This window comes from Cervus elaphus, chromosome 5, assembly GCF_910594005.1.
Source record: "Cervus elaphus chromosome 5, mCerEla1.1, whole genome shotgun sequence".
NCBI lineage: Eukaryota > Metazoa > Chordata > Mammalia > Artiodactyla > Cervidae > Cervus > Cervus elaphus.
In genome coordinates, this window is record NC_057819.1 from 90,824,871 (window position 1) to 90,842,239 (window position 17,369).

The 17,369-nt window shown below is 43.2% G+C and overlaps 1 protein-coding gene across 1 annotated transcript; it reads left to right on the top strand.

The window, feature by feature from the left end:
• The first annotated feature begins 11,568 nt into the window (after positions 1–11,568).
• TEFM (transcription elongation factor, mitochondrial) lies at positions 11,569–16,619 on the top strand. Its single transcript, XM_043903105.1, has 4 exons — positions 11,569–11,721; positions 12,595–13,058; positions 14,168–14,317; positions 15,965–16,619. The coding sequence occupies exons 1-4, from the start codon at positions 11,601–11,603 to the stop codon at positions 16,400–16,402; spliced, it is 1,173 nt and encodes a 390-aa protein (XP_043759040.1). The 5' UTR covers positions 11,569–11,600; the 3' UTR covers positions 16,403–16,619.
• The last annotated feature ends 750 nt before the right edge of the window (positions 16,620–17,369 follow it).

Below are 17,369 nucleotides of genomic sequence, written 5' to 3' on the forward strand. Positions count from 1 at the left end.
CAGTACTGTTATACTTCTGGTGATGAATTTCTTCCTTTCCTTCTTTCTTTGGGAAGGGGAGATAATTCTAATTTAAAAGTATTGAGTGTTATTTTAGAGAGTTTTACACTATTTCATTACACTTGCGTCCCATGACGGCCATCTGAAGACAGCTTGCTACCCTCATGGAGGATGAGAGGTTAAGGTACCCAAGGTCATCGCCAGCAAGGGTGGGAACAGGGCTTACATCCAGTTCTCCTATTGTAGTGACCACCAAACCCCACAGGACAAGCCTCTCTCCCTTTAGTCTTCCTCCCACAAGTGGATTTTTTTTTCCACTTAAAAAAAATTACAACAAAAATCTCTAACATAACGTTGGCTATTTGAATCATTTTCAAATGCACAATTCAACGGCATTCATTCCGTTCACAGTGCTGTGCAACTATCACCATTATCTAGTTCCAAATGCTTTTCAAAGTCATAAGAAGAGACTCTGTAGCCCCCTCGTGGGGATTGGACGTGATCAAAATCAAGCTCAGCTCTGCATTCGGGAGCCAGAAGCTGCTTCTAAAGGAAGAACTCTGTGCCAAAGGAGGTTGTGACCCAGCGGAACACTGGGATCGGCCAGCGGCAACCCCCCTTGTCGGCTCAGTCCATACAGCAGCTGCTGGGGTGAGGGGGCAGTCGGGCCCTGGGACACAGTGTTCTCTGTAAATAAAGCTCCCAGGGTCCCTCAGAGCATGAACAACAGCGCTGCTCCCGGGGTCAAGGTCTCTGTCGAGCTGAGCCCAGCCTCGACAGGGCTGGAAGAAAGCCTTCAACCACATTCCCAAGCCTGGACTGGGCTTAAGATCCCCACGGGATAGGCCACAACTCCCTGGAAATTTTAAATAATTATGTTTATTAGTTGTACACAATTTGAAAACTATAATTATAGGAAATTTGGAATACATAATAAAGAAGAAAGAAAACACCACCCACACTTGTGGCCATTTATTCAGGGATTGCTGTATGTCAGGCCCCGTATGGGCATTATTATTCCATTTCCTCTTCAATATAACCCTGAGGTGTAGACTAATTTTGTGCCCATTTTACAGATGGGACAACTGAGGCCCTGAGTTCAGTTCAGTCGCTCAAACGTGTCCAACTCTTTGTGACCCCATGAACCACAGCACGCCAGGCCTCCCTGTCCATCACCAACTCCCAGAGTCCACCCAAACCCATGTCCATTGAGTCGGTGATGCCATCCAACCATCTCATCCTCCGTTGTCCCCTTCTCCTCCTGCTCTCAATCTTTCCCAGCATAAGGGTCTTTTCCAATGTGTCAGCTCTTCACATCAGGTGGCCAAAGTATTGGAGTTTCAGCTTCAAAGTCAGTCTTTCCAATGAACACCTAGGACTGATCTCCTTTAGGATGGACTGGTTGGATCTTCTTGCAGTCCAAGGGACTCTCAAGAGTCTTCTCCAACACCACAGTTCAAAAGCATCAATTCTTTGGCCCTCAGCTTTCTTTATAGTCCAACTCTCACTTCCATACATGACCACTGGAAAAACCATAGCCTTGACTAGACAGATCTTTGTTGGCAAAGTAATGTCTCTGCTTTTTAATATGCTGTCTAGGTTGGTCATAACTTTTCTTCCAAGGAGTAAGCGTCTTTTAATTTCATGGCTGCAGTCACCATCTGCAGTGATTTTGGAGCCCAGAAAAATAAAGTCAGCCACTCTTTCCCCATGTATTTGCCATGAAGTGATGGGACCGGAGGCCATGATCTTAGTTTTCTGAATGTTGAGCTTTAAGCCAACTTTTTCACTCTCCTCTTTCACTTTCATCAAGAGGCTCTTTAGTTCTTCTTCACTTTCTGCCATCAGGGTGGTGTCATCTGCATATCTGAGGTTATTGATATTTCTCCCGCAATCTTGATTCCAGCTTGTGCTTCCTCCCGCCCAGCAATTCTCATGATGTACTCTGCATCTAAGTTAAATAAGCAGGTGACAATATATAGCCTTGACGTACTCCTTTTCCTATTTAGAACCAGTCTGTTGTTCCATGTCCAGTTCTAACTGTTGCTTCCTGACCTGCATACAGATTTCTCAGCTTAAATACAGCTTAAAATTCTCCAAGCCAGGCTTCAGCAGTAAGTGAACCATGAACTTCCAGATGTTCATGCTGGTTTTAGAAAAGGCAGAGGAAAAAAAAAAAAGAAAGAAAAGGCAGAGGAACCAGAGATCAAATTGCCAACATCCACTGGATCATTGAAAAAGGAAGAGAGTTCCAGAAAAACATCTATTTCTGCTTTATTGATTATGCCGAAGCCTTTGACTGTGTGGATCACAATAAACTGTGGAAAATTCTTAAAGAGATGGGAATATCAGACCACCTGACCTGCCTCCTGAGGCCCTGAGAAAGAATCTAAATAAATTTGTCCAACCAGCGTTACACAACTGAGACGATGCATACTGGATGATACAAAGGACTGGATCTGGGATTCAAATCTAAGTTCATCTTGAGCTCTTTGCAACAAAATATTATGTTAAAATGTGTAAAGTTGACTTATGAAAATAGTAATGTCGTGCAGTTCAACCTAATGCTCTTTTAATGGTCCTATCACCAAGATTTATTATTATGAATATTTACATGGATTTCCTTCTGGTCTTTTATACATCTTTTTATCATTTAGGCCATATTTTTCATATAACTGCTTATCCTTTAAAACTTTCTTTACATTGTATCTTATATTACTATGGATGCTTCACAACATCATTTTAATAGCTTTATAATAGTCCATGGGATATATATATTTCCTTATTCTTGGACACATAGATCATGACTGATTTTTCACTGTTACACATAGCACTGTAATGAGTAACTTTATACCCAAAGCCTTTTCCCTCTTTAACACTGAATTTTCAAGCTGTACCTACCCAACTCTGCTGTACTTGCTCACGGGTCTCCTTCACTCATCCAAGATTTGTGAAGACAGAGTCAGATCAGTGTATCCCCAGTGTACCCCCAGCACCTGTCTGCCACAAAACAAGGATTCAATAAATATTTGTGAAAAAAAATGAAGAAACAAGTGGGGGTGAAAAAAATAGCAAGCAATAAAGTGAGAGAACTTGAGGTCACAAAAGTGTATTCCTTTCTTTCTTAAAAAATTGAAGTATAGGGACTTCTCTGGTGTCTCAGTGGTAAAGAATCTGCCTGCAGTGCAGGAGACACGGGTTCGATCCCTGGGTTGGGAAGACCCCTGGAGAAGGAAATGGCAACCTGCTCCAGTACTCTTGCCTGGGAAATCTCAGGGACAGAGGAGCTTGGTGGGCTACAGTCCTTGGGTTGCAAAGAGTCAGACATGACTGAGCGACTAAACAACAATGCCATTTGCTTAATTGTTCAATTGTGTCCACCTCTTTGCCACCCCATGGGCTGTAGCCCGCCAGGCTCCTCTGTCCATGGGATTTTACATGTGTAAAATGTGTAACAGCTGAAACTCAAGCAGTCCTACAGAAGAATCTGATGGATTTCACCTATTTGTCTGTTCAATACCACTCTGTCTTCACCAGCAGCTAGTACAGAGCTGAGAGGGACTCCCAACTGCCATACTGCCAAAGTGTTTGCTCATTTACTCATGACATATTTACAGGACGCATACGAGGTGGCAGGTACTGCTTAGTAGGTACTGAGGGTACAGTTATAATCAGAGCAAACAGTTCTGCCTTCGGGCAGCTTACCTTCAAGTGGGGGAGACAGAAAATGCTATAAAGGAAAACAACCAGAGTCAGGGGATAGAGGGATATGGAAGATTGTGTTTTGATAGAGAGGTCAAGGAGGTCCTCTCTGAGGAAGTGACATGGTAGCAAAGATCTGAAAAGGAAAAGGTTAAGCCAGCTAGGCACCCATCTGAAAGAAGAGGGTCCCAGCAAAAGGGGACAGCAAGTGCAAAGGCCCTGGGGTGGTGACATGCTTGGGGTTGCCCTGCTCACACTCTTCCTGTCTTACTCCAGCCCCCTCCTTTCTACTCCATCCTCCTGCCCAGCCCTCGCTGGTCTAGCAAACCCCTGCCCCCACCCCCAGATGCAAATCTTAACTTCTTGCAACATCCTTTTTCTCCCTCGTCTGTTTTCCCACAATGTTCATACTTTTATTTCAATAATCATCACATCACATTGTACATTAATTTTTTTAACTCTCTTTCATCCCAGTTGGAAGTGATCTCATTTAAGAGCAGGTTGTCATATTCATCTTTGAACCCGTGGTACCTAGCAGTGCTGAGCCTGAAAAATATTGGTTGATCCATTTGTGTGAAATGTGCAAGATAGGCACATCCATACAGACAGGAAGCAGACTTGTGGTTGCCGGGGGTTTGGGGAAGGGAGGACAAAGAGGGACTGCTAAGTAGTGTGGACAAGGGTTGTTTTTTTTTGTGTGTGTGGTTAGTTTTTTTTTCATTTATTTTTATTAGTTGGAGGCTAATTATTTTACAATATTGTAGTGGTTTTTGCCATACATTGACATGAATCAGCCATGGATTTACATGTGTTCCCCATCCCGCTCCCCCCTCCTGCCTTCCTCCCCATCCCATCCCTCTGGGTCATCCCAGTGCACCAGCCCCGAGCACTTGTCTCATGCATCCAACCTGGACTGGCGATCTGTTTCACACTTGATAATACACATGTTTCGATGCTGTTCTCTCAGATCATCCCACCCTCACCTTCTCCCGTAGAGTCCAAAAGTCTGTTCTATACATCTGTGTCTCTTTTTCTCTCTTGCATATAGGGTTATCGTTACCATCTTTCTAAATTCCATATATATGCGTTAGTATACTGTATTGGTGTTATCTTTCTGGCTTACTTCACTCTGTATAATGGGCTCCAGTTTCATCCATCTCATTAGAACTGATTCAAATGTATTCTTTTTAATGGCTGAGTAATATTTCGTTGTGTATATGTACCACAGCTTTCTTATCCATTTGTCTGCTGATGGACATCTAGGTTGCTTCCATGGTGGACAAGGGTTTTTTTAGGGTGTTAGAAATGTTCTGGAACTAGATCATGTGATGACTGCACAACATTGTGAATGCTACTAAATTGTAGACTTCAAAATGGTTAAAATGGTGAATTTTATGTGTACCTTTATACAATAAAAAATATTGGTTGACTGACTTGAATTGAGTGGAGTTGAGAGCCACGTCACAAAGGTACAAAGGCTTATGGGAGTTTGTATTATGAATACAACCATCCAGGGATCTGGAGGGTTGAAGAATCCAGTTATGAAATCTGAAGAGCCTGAATAAACACAAGATAGTTAAGTGTTTACATTTTACATCATTACCTGGGGCCCTGAGTGAGAAGTTATTGCTACAGTTGAAGGGATTTGGGTGTCATTTTGATTTGAATGCTGGGGTACTTCCCTATTGAACTAGAGTTTTAAAATTGAGTTCAAAATAAAAGACTTTCATTTCTTTTAGTTTCACATAAATCAATTCCATAACTAATTATCTTATAAAGCATCTGGGTATTTCCCCTTGAGATCATTTCTTAGACAACCACATCTCATCTCAACCTATATAACCAATTGTCCAATTAATAACCTCACTCACTGTATAACATTTTCTAATCTACCAATCACTTATATAATTTCATTTTGACAACTGCCTTGTAGGTAGGGGTATTTTGAGCTTTATTTTGCAAAAGAGAAGACTATTCTTATAGAAATGAACTGATAAATACATATATAATACAGTTCAAGTATTCTGATTCTGGGTCTCAAAGTGTGAATGCTGTTTTTCCTTTTGATAGTTGGCCTAAGAATTTAAATTATGTGCTGGGTATTATAACAGATATAATTATGGTTCGAATCCCTCATGCACTCTAGGAGGATCTGAAGAGGCACGGATAGGTGATGTCACTTGCCCTAGTTCACGCTGCTGGTTTGCCCGGTTAAACCTGGTTAAAACACAGGACTAAATGATCTCAAAGTTTAAGCATAACCACTGAGCTCCTCTATCTCCAGGAGACCTATTGAGCCACAGGAATGCTTTTTGTTTTGTTTTGTTTGGGATCGATATGTACACACCACTTTACTCATTACCGGCTGCACTGGGTCTTCGTTGCTTTGTTCGGCTTTCTCTAGTTGCGGCCAGTGGGGTTGCAGTGCACAGGTTTCTCTCGTTGTGGAGCACAGGCTCTCGGCTCACGGGCTTCAGTAGCTGGGGCACACAGGTTCTGTCGTTGAGGCTCGTGGGCTCAGTAGTTGTGGCTCATGAGTTGAGTTGCTCCAGGGCACGTGGGATTTTTCTGGACCAGAGACCAAACACATGTCCCCTGCACTGGCACCACGGTACCACCAGGAACGTCCCCAAAAATGACTTTTTGACATATTCTAGTTGGTAGCTTCCAGATCATCTTGAAAAGACAGAGTCAAATGAGGAGACATGGGACCTCCCTGATGGTCCAGTGGTTAAGACTTTGCTTTCCAGTGCAGGGGGTGCAGGTTTGATCCCTGGTCAGGGAGCAGGGATTCCACATGCCTCTGCAGCAAGGAACCAAAACATAAAACAGAAGCAATATCGTAACAAATTCACTAAAGACTTTACAATTGGTCCACATCAAAAAAAAAAAAAAAAAAGCAAAAGCAAGCAAACAAACAAAAACACATGGACTGTCTCCTGAGTGGGTATCTTAATCAGGAAGTTATCTGTTCCAAGTACCAGAATACTGATTGAAAAGTGCCTTAAACAAGGTCAGTTATTCCCTCACTGAACCAAAAGTAGGCGGTGTCAGGGTTGGTCCTGCAGCTGCACGATGTCATCAAGGCCTGTTCTAGCCCTTGTCAGGGCTACCTGTCCATGGAGAGATGGCTGCTTCTGTGATATCACCCACCCACTGTCAGTCACAAAAAGAGGAGGTGGCCACTTCCGCTCCCATACATCTTTCCCACTTTTTATCAGGCTATAAAAATCTCTTCCTCTTAGTCCCCGAACAGAACTACACCCACTCTTATTTATTTTTTAGCAGCACAGGGCTTGTGGAATCTTAGTTCCATGACCAGGGAAGCCCCCTGCAGTGGAAGCACGAAGTCTTAACCACTGGACCACCAGGAAAGTCCAGCACATCCACCTTTGTCTTAATCCTTGTTGTTGCTATTCATTCCCTCAGTCATGTCTGACTCTTTGTGACCCCATGGACTGCAACAAGCCAGGCTTCCCTGTCCTTCACCATCTCCCATAGCTTGCTCAAACGCATTTCCATCGAGTCGGTGATGCCATCCAACCATTTGTCCTCTGTCATCCCCTTCTTAATCCTCAGTAGAGGGAAGTGGGATTCCCATAACGAGTTCACCTCCTGGAACATTGCCACAACCAGGAATGCATCAAGAATGTGGAGAAGCAGTACGTGGGTACCTGGCGATGATCAGAGAGAAAGACCTGGAAGAGCAGGGGGAGGCTCCTCCACAGGGCAGGAGTTGGAGGTTCGACCAGCACCGGGGTCCGGACCGGGAGGATGTATGTGAAGGACAGTGACAGGGTCAGGCCGACAGAAAGCAGAGAGATCAGGAGGGGGAGGGGTTATTGCAGGAGCCCAGTGGAGACAGGAGGTTCTGATTTGAGTGGCCACAGCAATGGAGAGGTTAAAAAAGACATTTTGCAGGTAAGCCTGATAGAATTTCATGTGTCTTAAACTGTAAGATACCACACAATAGTGGGTTGTGAAATTAATATCAATTTAGTGGTTCCAATTAACCCAGATTAAAAAACAATTTTTTTTCCCACCTCAAAATTCTCTGTGTCCTTTGTCCCCGTTTTAAGTTGACTTTGTCCTCTCTCCCTTTGAATCTCTCCAAATATCGCTTCTCCATCTTTTGGGGAATCCAAATACTCTACTCGCGCCCAGGGCTGGTGCTCCCAGGTTCTCTCCCGGACTCTCTGCACTTTCTTCAACCCACCCCTCTCCCTGACTCAGCCCAGACATTCTCATGGGATAAAGTGTCTTTTTTTTTATGGCATATCACAGTCCTCTCCTTTACACATCTAACCATCTACTGGACATCTCCACCCAGTGTCCTGTGGGTTAAAAGCAGACCAGGGTTACAAACAAATAAACACACATCAGTGTTTTTTAAAAGTGGAGATACACACACACAAATTGAAATAGAAAATGTCAAAGTTCATCCTACATAAGAACACAAATATTTTTCTCTTTTTTTAAAAATCAACATTTTATTTTATTTTTGACCGCACCACATAGTATGTGGGATCTTCATTCCCTGATCAGGGATCGAACCTGTGCTTCCTGCATTGGAAGTGTGGAGTCTTAACTGCTGGACCACAAGGGAAGTCCCCGTCTCTCTCTTTTTATTGAAGTACAGTTGATGTACAATATTGTGTTAGCCTCAGGTGTAGAGCTATACATATTGATAATGTTCTTATGTGCATGAATATGTAACAATATATAACAATTTTCTTAATGTTCATATATGTAAAGTTCATTTTCAGATTCTTTTCCATTATAGGTTGTTATATAATATAGAGTATAGTTCCCTCTGCTATACAATAGGTCCTTGTTGGTACAAGTATTTTTAAATAAAGCTGTTGTTTCACATGTACATCAACATGTACATGTACATCTCCTGGGTCATGGTCAAAAAAAGTTTTGAAAATATAGAAACTGGGTAAAATGGGCTAGAAATAGGAATGAGAGGAGCCAGGGTCATCTGCATCTGAGCAACAAAAACAGGGAAGTGAGGAGCTGGTTTCTGGGGAAGATGACGTCTTTCATTTTGAACCCACTGATTCTGATTTACAGTAAATCATGTTCAGTGTTTGCCTCTTGCTACTTCCAGACTCTGGTCAACATAATTCTGAATGAATGCTCTGAGAAATGACGGCGTTTCCCCTCAAGGTCATTAATAATTAACTCCAAAGAAGAGGTAGTGCTTTAATAGAGGACGTAACATTCTATGCCAGTCTCTCTGCATCCAGTTTCTAAGGAGAAATCCTCTTAGCAGGATTTCTTGGTGGTATGAGGTGGGTACCATGATCTCCATTTCACAAATGAGGAAGCTGAGGTTCAGAGAGGATGAGAAACTGTCTACAAAGCTGAGCAGGTAAAAAGTCATTTGTTGCATCTTACCAGGGAACCACATCATCTCAGAAAGCATCAATCGCCAGGGTTCCTTATGGCCCCATATTATGGTTTTCTAGGGTTGCTAAACAAATCACCACAAACTGGGTGGCTTAAAGCAACAGAAATGCACTTTAAGCATTTAATTCTGGAGGCCAGAAGCCTGAAATCAAGATGCAAGCAAAGTGGATTCCTTCTGTATGTGAACCTGTACCATGCCTGTCTCCTAGCTTGTGGTGTGTGTGACCTGCTGGTGATCCTTGGCCTTGGCTTGTTGCCATGTCATCCCAAACTCCACCTCCATTTTCACAGGCATTCACAGGGTCATCTTATAAGGACAGCAGTCATATTGGATGAGCTGATCCCATGTACATAGTGTGACCTCATTTTAATCTTCACTGATTGTGTTTGCAATGCCTATCTTTCCAAATAAGGTCAGGTTCTAGTACTGAGGGTAAGACTTTAATGTATCTTTTTGAAAGATACATTTCAACTCATTAACATTTTATTAAGTGGAATTAGGGCTTCCCTGGTAGCTCAGCTGGTAAAGAATCTGCCTGCAAGGCAGGAGACCCCAATTCGATTCCTGGGTCCAGAAGCTCTGCTGCAGAAGGGATAGGCTACCCTCTCCAGTATTCTTGGGCTTCTCTGGTGGCTCAGCTGGTAAAGAATCTGCCTGCAATGCAGGAAACCTGGGCTTGATCCCTGGGGTGGGAAGATCCCCTGGAGAAGGGGACAGCTACCCACTCCAGTATTCTAGCCTGAATAATTCCATGGACTGTATAGCTTATGGGGTCACAAGGAGTTAGACACGATTGAGTAACTTTTACTTTCACTTAAGTGGAATAAGCCTCAGAGTAAAAAGGAAATTATTTCCCATTGATTTGGAGAATTTTGCACAAAAAGTTGGCTTTGTGTTGGATTCATAAGTGCCCCAGAAATTGGCAAGAATCCCAGAATTCTCATGAGTACCTACAACTGGCTACATCTCCACCACCTCTTGGACAGTATCTACACAGACACTGCTGCCTCATAAAAACACAAACCCACCACTTTTCCCTCCCAAAGTCACCATGCTCCTGACTTCCCTGTCCATCACAAAATTAAAGTCTCTCCATCTTTCATGAAATGGGCTTCCTAGGTGGCTCTAGTGGTAAAGAATCTGCCTGCCAATGCAAGAGATGCAAGAGGCATGGGGTTGACCCCTGGGTGGGGAAGATCCCCTGGAGGAGGGCATGGCAACCGACTCCAGTATTCTTTCCTGGAAAATCCCATGGACAGAGGAGCCTGGCGGGTTGCAAACAGTCCATGAGGTTGCAAAGAGTCAGACACAACTGAGGACACACATCATACCATGCATCTTTTGTGGAAGAGCCCAGAGTCAGCAACAGAGACATCAGTGGTTTTATGGATAAGGAATCTTACACCTCTGAAACAAAAGGGTTCTGGAGAGGCACTGCATGTTGGCAGGCAGGACAAGGCAGCCTGTCTTCACTGGGCGTGGGGGAAATGACCCCAGGTTGCCCGGAAACCAGGGAAGGAGGATGCCCCTCACCACCCCTTTGATAAACTATCCTAGTAGAGATGTTTTGAGCTATAGATTAAGAAAATCACTAGCTGGGGCTGGGGGCAAGTACATAGGCATTTACTCATTAGGTTCTATGACTAGGAGGGATGATCAGTCAAGTGAGCGTGGTGTAGGTGAAGTGGGGACTGTTCTAGCAGTGAGTGTACAAAGAGCAAGAAACAGCCATCCAGCGTTGCCTGATCACACAACTGCCCAGGTTCAATTCCTGACGGTTGCCTATGCCTTGAGGATACACTAGCTTCCAGATACACTTTGTTACCTCTAATTGAGCTTCACACTTCAACGTATGGTCAGTTTTTCAGAAAGATACCTCAAGTCTGACTCTACAAGTCCAGGTGGTTTCCAGTTACCTTACAAACATTTTTGGTGCCAGCCTGATCTGCATCCATCCCTTCCACAGGGGATATTTTTGAAGCCCAGTGCTAAAGCCACCTCCTCCTACGGCTCCCTTCCTCGAGCTTGTCTTCAGCTTGCTGGGCTCCTGAAACACCACCTCGCGCCTGTCCCAGGTAGTCCATTCTACCTGGGGTATTGGTTATGTATGTTCCTGCCTACGTTCCCCCGCCAGCTCTCCTCCTTGCGCCCCAGACAGGGTCCCGGATAGGAGTTCACCAATCTAGATGCCTGGATCCAAACCCAGGGAGGCTACCCAAAGGAGGGATCTTGCCAACTACAAGCTAAAATCGGCCCAGGCGTTCTCTTCCCAGAGATACGGCCCTGCTACCTTCAGGGGCCACAGTGGGCGAGGCCGTTTTCCGGATGCAGAGGAATGAACCTACGGCGCAGCTGGGAGCTCCGGATCCCGGCACTACTACGCCCACGGAGTCTGCATCGAAGCTCCACGAAGCGGCTGCCTGCAGCCCAGCTGGAAGCCCCTAGTGGCGGGCCGGAACGCCACTTCCGCCGGAACCTTTGAATGGCCGGGCGCTTTGGGACGAAGCACGCAGGAACCGGAAGTCCGTGGGGGAAGACTGGACCGTGGGAACCTACTGCTTTAACGTGGAGGATGAACGTACCTAGTCTCCTCTTGGCGGGAGGTAGGGTACCTGGAATACTGGGTGAATCTGCCATATGCTTTTAGCGCCTGGCGTATTTACCTTCTCAGGTCCCGTGTCCAGGTCTCCCTCTTGGAGACTCTGCCGAGGAGACGGGGCGGTTCTGGTCGCCTAGCCTCGGAGCGATTGTAATTCCTTTCCCTGGGTTAAGGGTCCACGAGCGACTCTGGCCGAGGGCAGAGGGTCCACTGTCTGACGGCTCTTGCTTACTTCTGGATGCGTTATTGTCCCGTGACCGCAATGTAGAACTTTCCCTTGGTTTTACAGAGTTGCTTTTTGTATGTGTTTTCTTCTTTGTAGACTTATGGTAGAAATCGTGATAAGTGTACAAAAGAAAATAAAAACCGCTCTTAAATTTACCACTCAGCTAAAACATTTCTTGTAAACGGGTAAAATTTAGTTTTATTTTATCCGCTTTGTGCAGCTTTCGGGATCTTGGTTCCCCGCCTGCCGATTGAATCCCCCGCTCTGGCAGTGACAGCGCCAACCACTCCAGCGTAAGGGAATTCTCTAAAATTTAGTTTTATTTGGCTCCACTGGATGAGAAAGAAACTAGTGAAGATAAATATTGTTTAAAATATCAGTTAATTGCAAGAAGATTTCTCTAAGGTTAAAAATTTTAAAAACGTTAAAAAGTTGGAAATAATCGTTTTAAATACATGCTTCTTATTGGACATAAGATTTATATGCAGTAAAATTTAGGTTTGTTAGCCACAAAAATCAGACTGTATCTCTTATGGATAGTTCTTAAATTATGGGAAAGTCCGTATCACTTTGCAAAGGCCCTAGTTGGGCCACAAGTAACACTAAAAGTAACTAACGTCCAACTTACCTTTTGCTAAAATTTTCTTTTAGGGAGATGGAGATGTTTTCCACTTCCATTAGGGTACTCTTTATTCCAGGCCCTACATAATTCCTGCTGTCGGAAAGAATCCACTGCACCAAAGAAAATCATTCCCCATGTCGATTTTTCTGATGAGACAGCAAAGGAGTCTGGAAAGACACTGGACAAGCTCTTCTCTTCAGAACAGCAGGCTTCCATCTTGCATGTGTTGAATACAGCATCGAATAAAGAACTTGAAGCTTTCAAATTGCTTCGTGGAAAAAAGTCCCTCAATATTGTAGAACACAGAGAAAAGTTTGGACCATTTCCGAATTTGGAGAGTTTAATGAATGTGCCCTTGTTCCAGTATAAAATCACCATTCAAGTTTGTAACTCCATTCTTAATCCAGAGACCGAAGGGAAAAAAAAGAAGTTACAGGAAAGTCGGCTCTTGAGAAAGCTCATCAAACCAGAAATAGGAAGAGAGAGAGTTAAGGTACACTCTTTTTCTTAATGTCTCTTTTATTGCCTAAATATTTGACAACCTACTTTGCAAAGTCCTATTCTGGGCACCAAGACAGGGTTCTTCTGGCAATTATAGTTTAGTCCTGTGGACCCAGGGATAAACACATAAACAATCTATTTATAGTTATTCTCAAAGACATGAGATGTACAGGTAGTAAATTGGCAATTTAGTGGAGAGAACTGTGTGTTGGGGAATGTTTACCAGAAAAACTCAGCCTGGATCCCAGAGAGAGCTAGGCTAGTAGGAAGAGGAAGGCATTTTAGGAAGAAAGGATAGTTCATGTAGAGAAGTAGGTCTGTGCAGGACTTATATAGAAGGAATGTGGAGTTACCTGGCTGTTTTCGTTTCCTCTATTCCACATACCAATTATACTCCTATTGCTTTTAATCTGTTTGTGCTTCTCCCTGTGACTAAGATTCTTAAAATTTCATTGTGTAACAAGTACCTAACAGATCTTTCTGCCTAGTCTAGCCATCTCCCATCCACTTTTCTCACAGCTGTCCCTGTTCTTTCTGAAACGTAAATCTGTTACACCTGAATGTTGCATGCTTTGGTGGCTCCCAGTAGCTCTCAGGATAAAGGAAGTTACTTTCTGCAGAAATCTACCCACCCCTCTGCCCTTTTGCCACTTGCATTCTTTATTCCACTGTCTGAGAGGTGTCAGCCTATATCTGCAGACATCTGGGTGAAATAACTTCCTGTTACCATTTTACTCAGTCTTCTAGTCCTCCAGTAAGTCTTCCTGGCCATTTCTCCTCTCTACAGCGTACCGTATGGTGGTATTTCTTATAATGTAGGGTCATGTCCCTTGTTTCCCAGTATCTAGCACATTCCCCAGCAACATCTGAATATCTGAACACTTGCTTTGAGCTAGGTGCTGAGAACAAGTAAAAGTTCTGTCTGTAAACTGACTACTGCTGGTTACCTTTTAGTAATAACTACTCTTTAATAATTCTTAGTTCATAAACTGTACATATTATTTCTATCACATAAACTAATTTGGATTTCTGAGTTTGTATCTTAAATCTTATGTCTGTTAAAATGTTCACACATAATTAAACCAGCCTTTTTTGTTTCAGGCAGTTAATAGTATTGTATCCATTGTTTCTGGTACTCGAAGAATTGCCTGGGCTCACCTCGATCGGAAATTGGCAGTGCTGGACTGGCAGCAAACTGAATATTGCCAATTGATGAAAGGATCATACCTATCATCTGTCTATTTAGAAGAGGTAAGGCAGTTGCACCTTCAAATCCTGACCTGCTGGAGCTCCCTGTGAATCTTTTAGTCCTAAAAGGGATGAAATAAAATAGTGAGGATGGATTTTCTTTGGGTACTTAAGACTCACCTGTTCCTATTGCGTTTTCCATCGCTTCTGTTTTTTTAATTTTTAAAAAATTTATTATTTTTTGGCTGTGCTGGGTCTTCACTGCTGTGTGCAGTCTTTCTCTAGATGAGGTGGGTGGGCCTCTCATTGCATTGGCTTCTGTTGTTGCAGAGCACAGGGTCTAGGTACTCAAGTATCGCCAGTTACGGCCCACAGGCTTAGTTGCTCCATGGCACGTGGGACCTACCTGGACCAGGGATCGAACCTGCGTCCCCTGCACGGGCAAGCAGATTCTTAACCACTGGACCCCCAGGGAAGTCCCCACTTATGATCTTTTTAAAAACTGAACAATTTAAGAAATGCCTTATGAATCAAAGGTCGATCCTGAGAAAATCAGTGGTAAGGTATACTGTTCTCAATGTTAAGAAATTTCTGCAACATATTTTTTTTTGATTTATTTTTATTAGTTGAAGGCTAATTACTTTGCCATATTGTAGTGGTTTTTGCCATACATTGACATGAATCAGCCATGGATTTACATGTGTTCCCCGTCCCGATCCCCCCTCCCACCTCCCTCCCCACCCCATCCCTCTGGGTCAACCCAGTGCACCAGCCCTGAGCACTTGTCTCATGCATCCAACCTGGGCTACTGATCTGTTTCACACTTGATAGTATACTTGTTTCGATGCTGTTCTCTCAGAACATCCCACCCTCGCCTTCTCCCACAGAGTCCCAAAGTCTGTTCTGTACATTTGTGTCTCTTTTTCTGTTTTGCATATAGGGTTATTGTTACCATCTTTCTAAATTCCATATATATGCATTAGTATACTGTATTGGTCTTTATCTTTCTGGCTCTGCACCATATTTATAAAGCTTGTTCTTCACACACTATCATTTATTGTCTCATTTGAGTCTTCAGAATCTGGTGAGATGGGCAGTAATGTTCATCCTGATTATATTGATACAAACTGGTTCAATCAACCATCTGACGTGATTAGTCAGTGGCAGAGGTGATTGAGTCTAGGCTAGTCATTCCAACCCTATATACTACCCTAGAATTTTTTAAAAGATAAATAAGACAATTTTGTCCAGTTTTAAAGGCAATATAGATCTTAGGGATTATGAAGCCCATTGCACAGATGAAGAAACTAGTAATTAGGAGGATTAACTGGCTTGTTTTAGCTCAACTTGTTCCTGCTAGAACCATGACCAGAAGAACTTGGCTATCCTTACTCCTCCATAAAAGTCTGTGTCAGTTACTTCAAAATTGTCAACGGCAATATAATGGAAGTTACATATTTAACAAACAGAAGTGGGACAGAGATGGAGGCCTAAACAATAAACTTCAATGAATTCTTAATTTGTTTTGGCTGCACTGGGTCTTCATTGCTGCATGTGGACTTTCTCTAGTTCCCGCGAGCAGAGGCTGCTCTCTGGTTGGCATGCTCAGGCTTCTCATTACGGCGGCTTCTCTTCCTGCAGAGCATGGGCTCTAGGATGCACGGGCCTAGTTGCCCTGTTCACTCATTTTACCTTTTTTTCCTCCCAAAGATTTCGTCAATCATTTCAAAGATGCCTAAAGCGGACTTCTATGTTCTGGAAAAAACAGGACCTTCATTTCAGAACCCATCTCTGTTTCCTGTGCTGTTACATTTTCACATGACGGAAGCCATGCTGTACGCCTTACTGAATACAACTTTTGCCCGGGACGGCCGTCATCAGGTGCTGAGCGTGAATCGAAACGCAGTGGGGAAGCACTTTGAGCTGATGATTGGGGACACACGGACTAGTGGGAAAGAGGTGGTGAAGCAGCTCCTCTCAGAGTCTGTCCTGAGAGATGAGCCGCGGGTGTTCTTCCCACCCGAGAAGATAGTCCGCTACAGGCAGATGTTTTCATCTACCGAACACAACAGAGTGGAGGAGTTATATGATTCATTATTACAAGCTATTGCCTTCTATGAACTGGCTGTTCTTAATACTGAATCTTAAAATTCTGAGGTTAGTATGTTACATGCTGTTAATATTCTGTGAATTTATATTTATTAGCTCCTAAGTTGTAAAAGTAACTGTTTTCAACATCCATGTTAACAGAGAAGAAAACACACGTTTGAATGTATTTAGATGTTTAGAGTCAGACTTTTGGCTCTTGAATGGTTTACACAATAATAAACCAAGGCTAAATCAATATGAGATTCTGTGCCTTTCATGTTTTCCCCCCCCCCCCACCCCCCTTTCATGTTTAAGTGTTAAAAAATATGATGTTCCTTAAACATCCAAAACAGGAAACAAAGTTATCTTCCTTGAAAGGCAAGTGCCATCTATACTAAAAGATTTGCATTATTATATTGTTAAAATAAGGACTAATGAATTTTCTGGATGGTGCTCATCGTGGGAATAAAGCTAAATATAATTGATAATGCAACTTGTCGAGTCCTCCTCTTGCTCTGTGAGTACAGTGTGGTTTGATGGCTTCAGAAGGCACTTCATCAGCTCAGTCTATTAAGCACCAGACAAGTTTTGTTTAACAGGCTCTCTTCTTCGTTGCCGCATCATGTGGCGTGTGAGGTATTTGATCCCCGACCCGGTATCAAACCTGTGCCCCTTGTGGTGGAAGCATGGAGTCTTAACCACTGGACCATCGGGGAAGCCCAACAGGCTCATTTTTAAAACTTTTTTAATTGAAGGGAATTGCTCTACAGAATTTTGTGCAGGCTCATTTTTTAACTTTGAAATATTTTACTCAACAGACCATCTTCTCAGAAAAGTAGCACTCAATTTTTTTCCCCATCTCTCTCCATTTTGCTTAAACTCAGGCCCCCCTTATATCTCACTTACACTGAACCCAAGTCACCCTGATGTCAAAGCATTGTCTTTTCTTTCCTTTAAAAGTGAAGTATACTTGTTGAAAAAAAAAAAAGTCCAAATAATCAGATAATAATATACATGAACGTCCTCC

What these genes read in the sequence shown, in the direction of transcription:
- TEFM (XM_043903105.1), top strand. Translation starts at nt 11,601, where the DNA reads ATGGCCGGGCGCTTTGGGACGAAGCACGCAGGAACCGGAAGTCCGTGG. An exon ending in TAGGAAGAGAGAGAGTTAAG is followed by an intron (nt 13,059 to 14,167) that starts GTACACTCTTTT and finishes TTTTTGTTTCAG; the next exon opens with GCAGTTAATAGTATTGTATC. An exon ending in CATCTGTCTATTTAGAAGAG is followed by an intron (nt 14,318 to 15,964) that starts GTAAGGCAGTTG and finishes TTCCTCCCAAAG; the next exon opens with ATTTCGTCAATCATTTCAAA.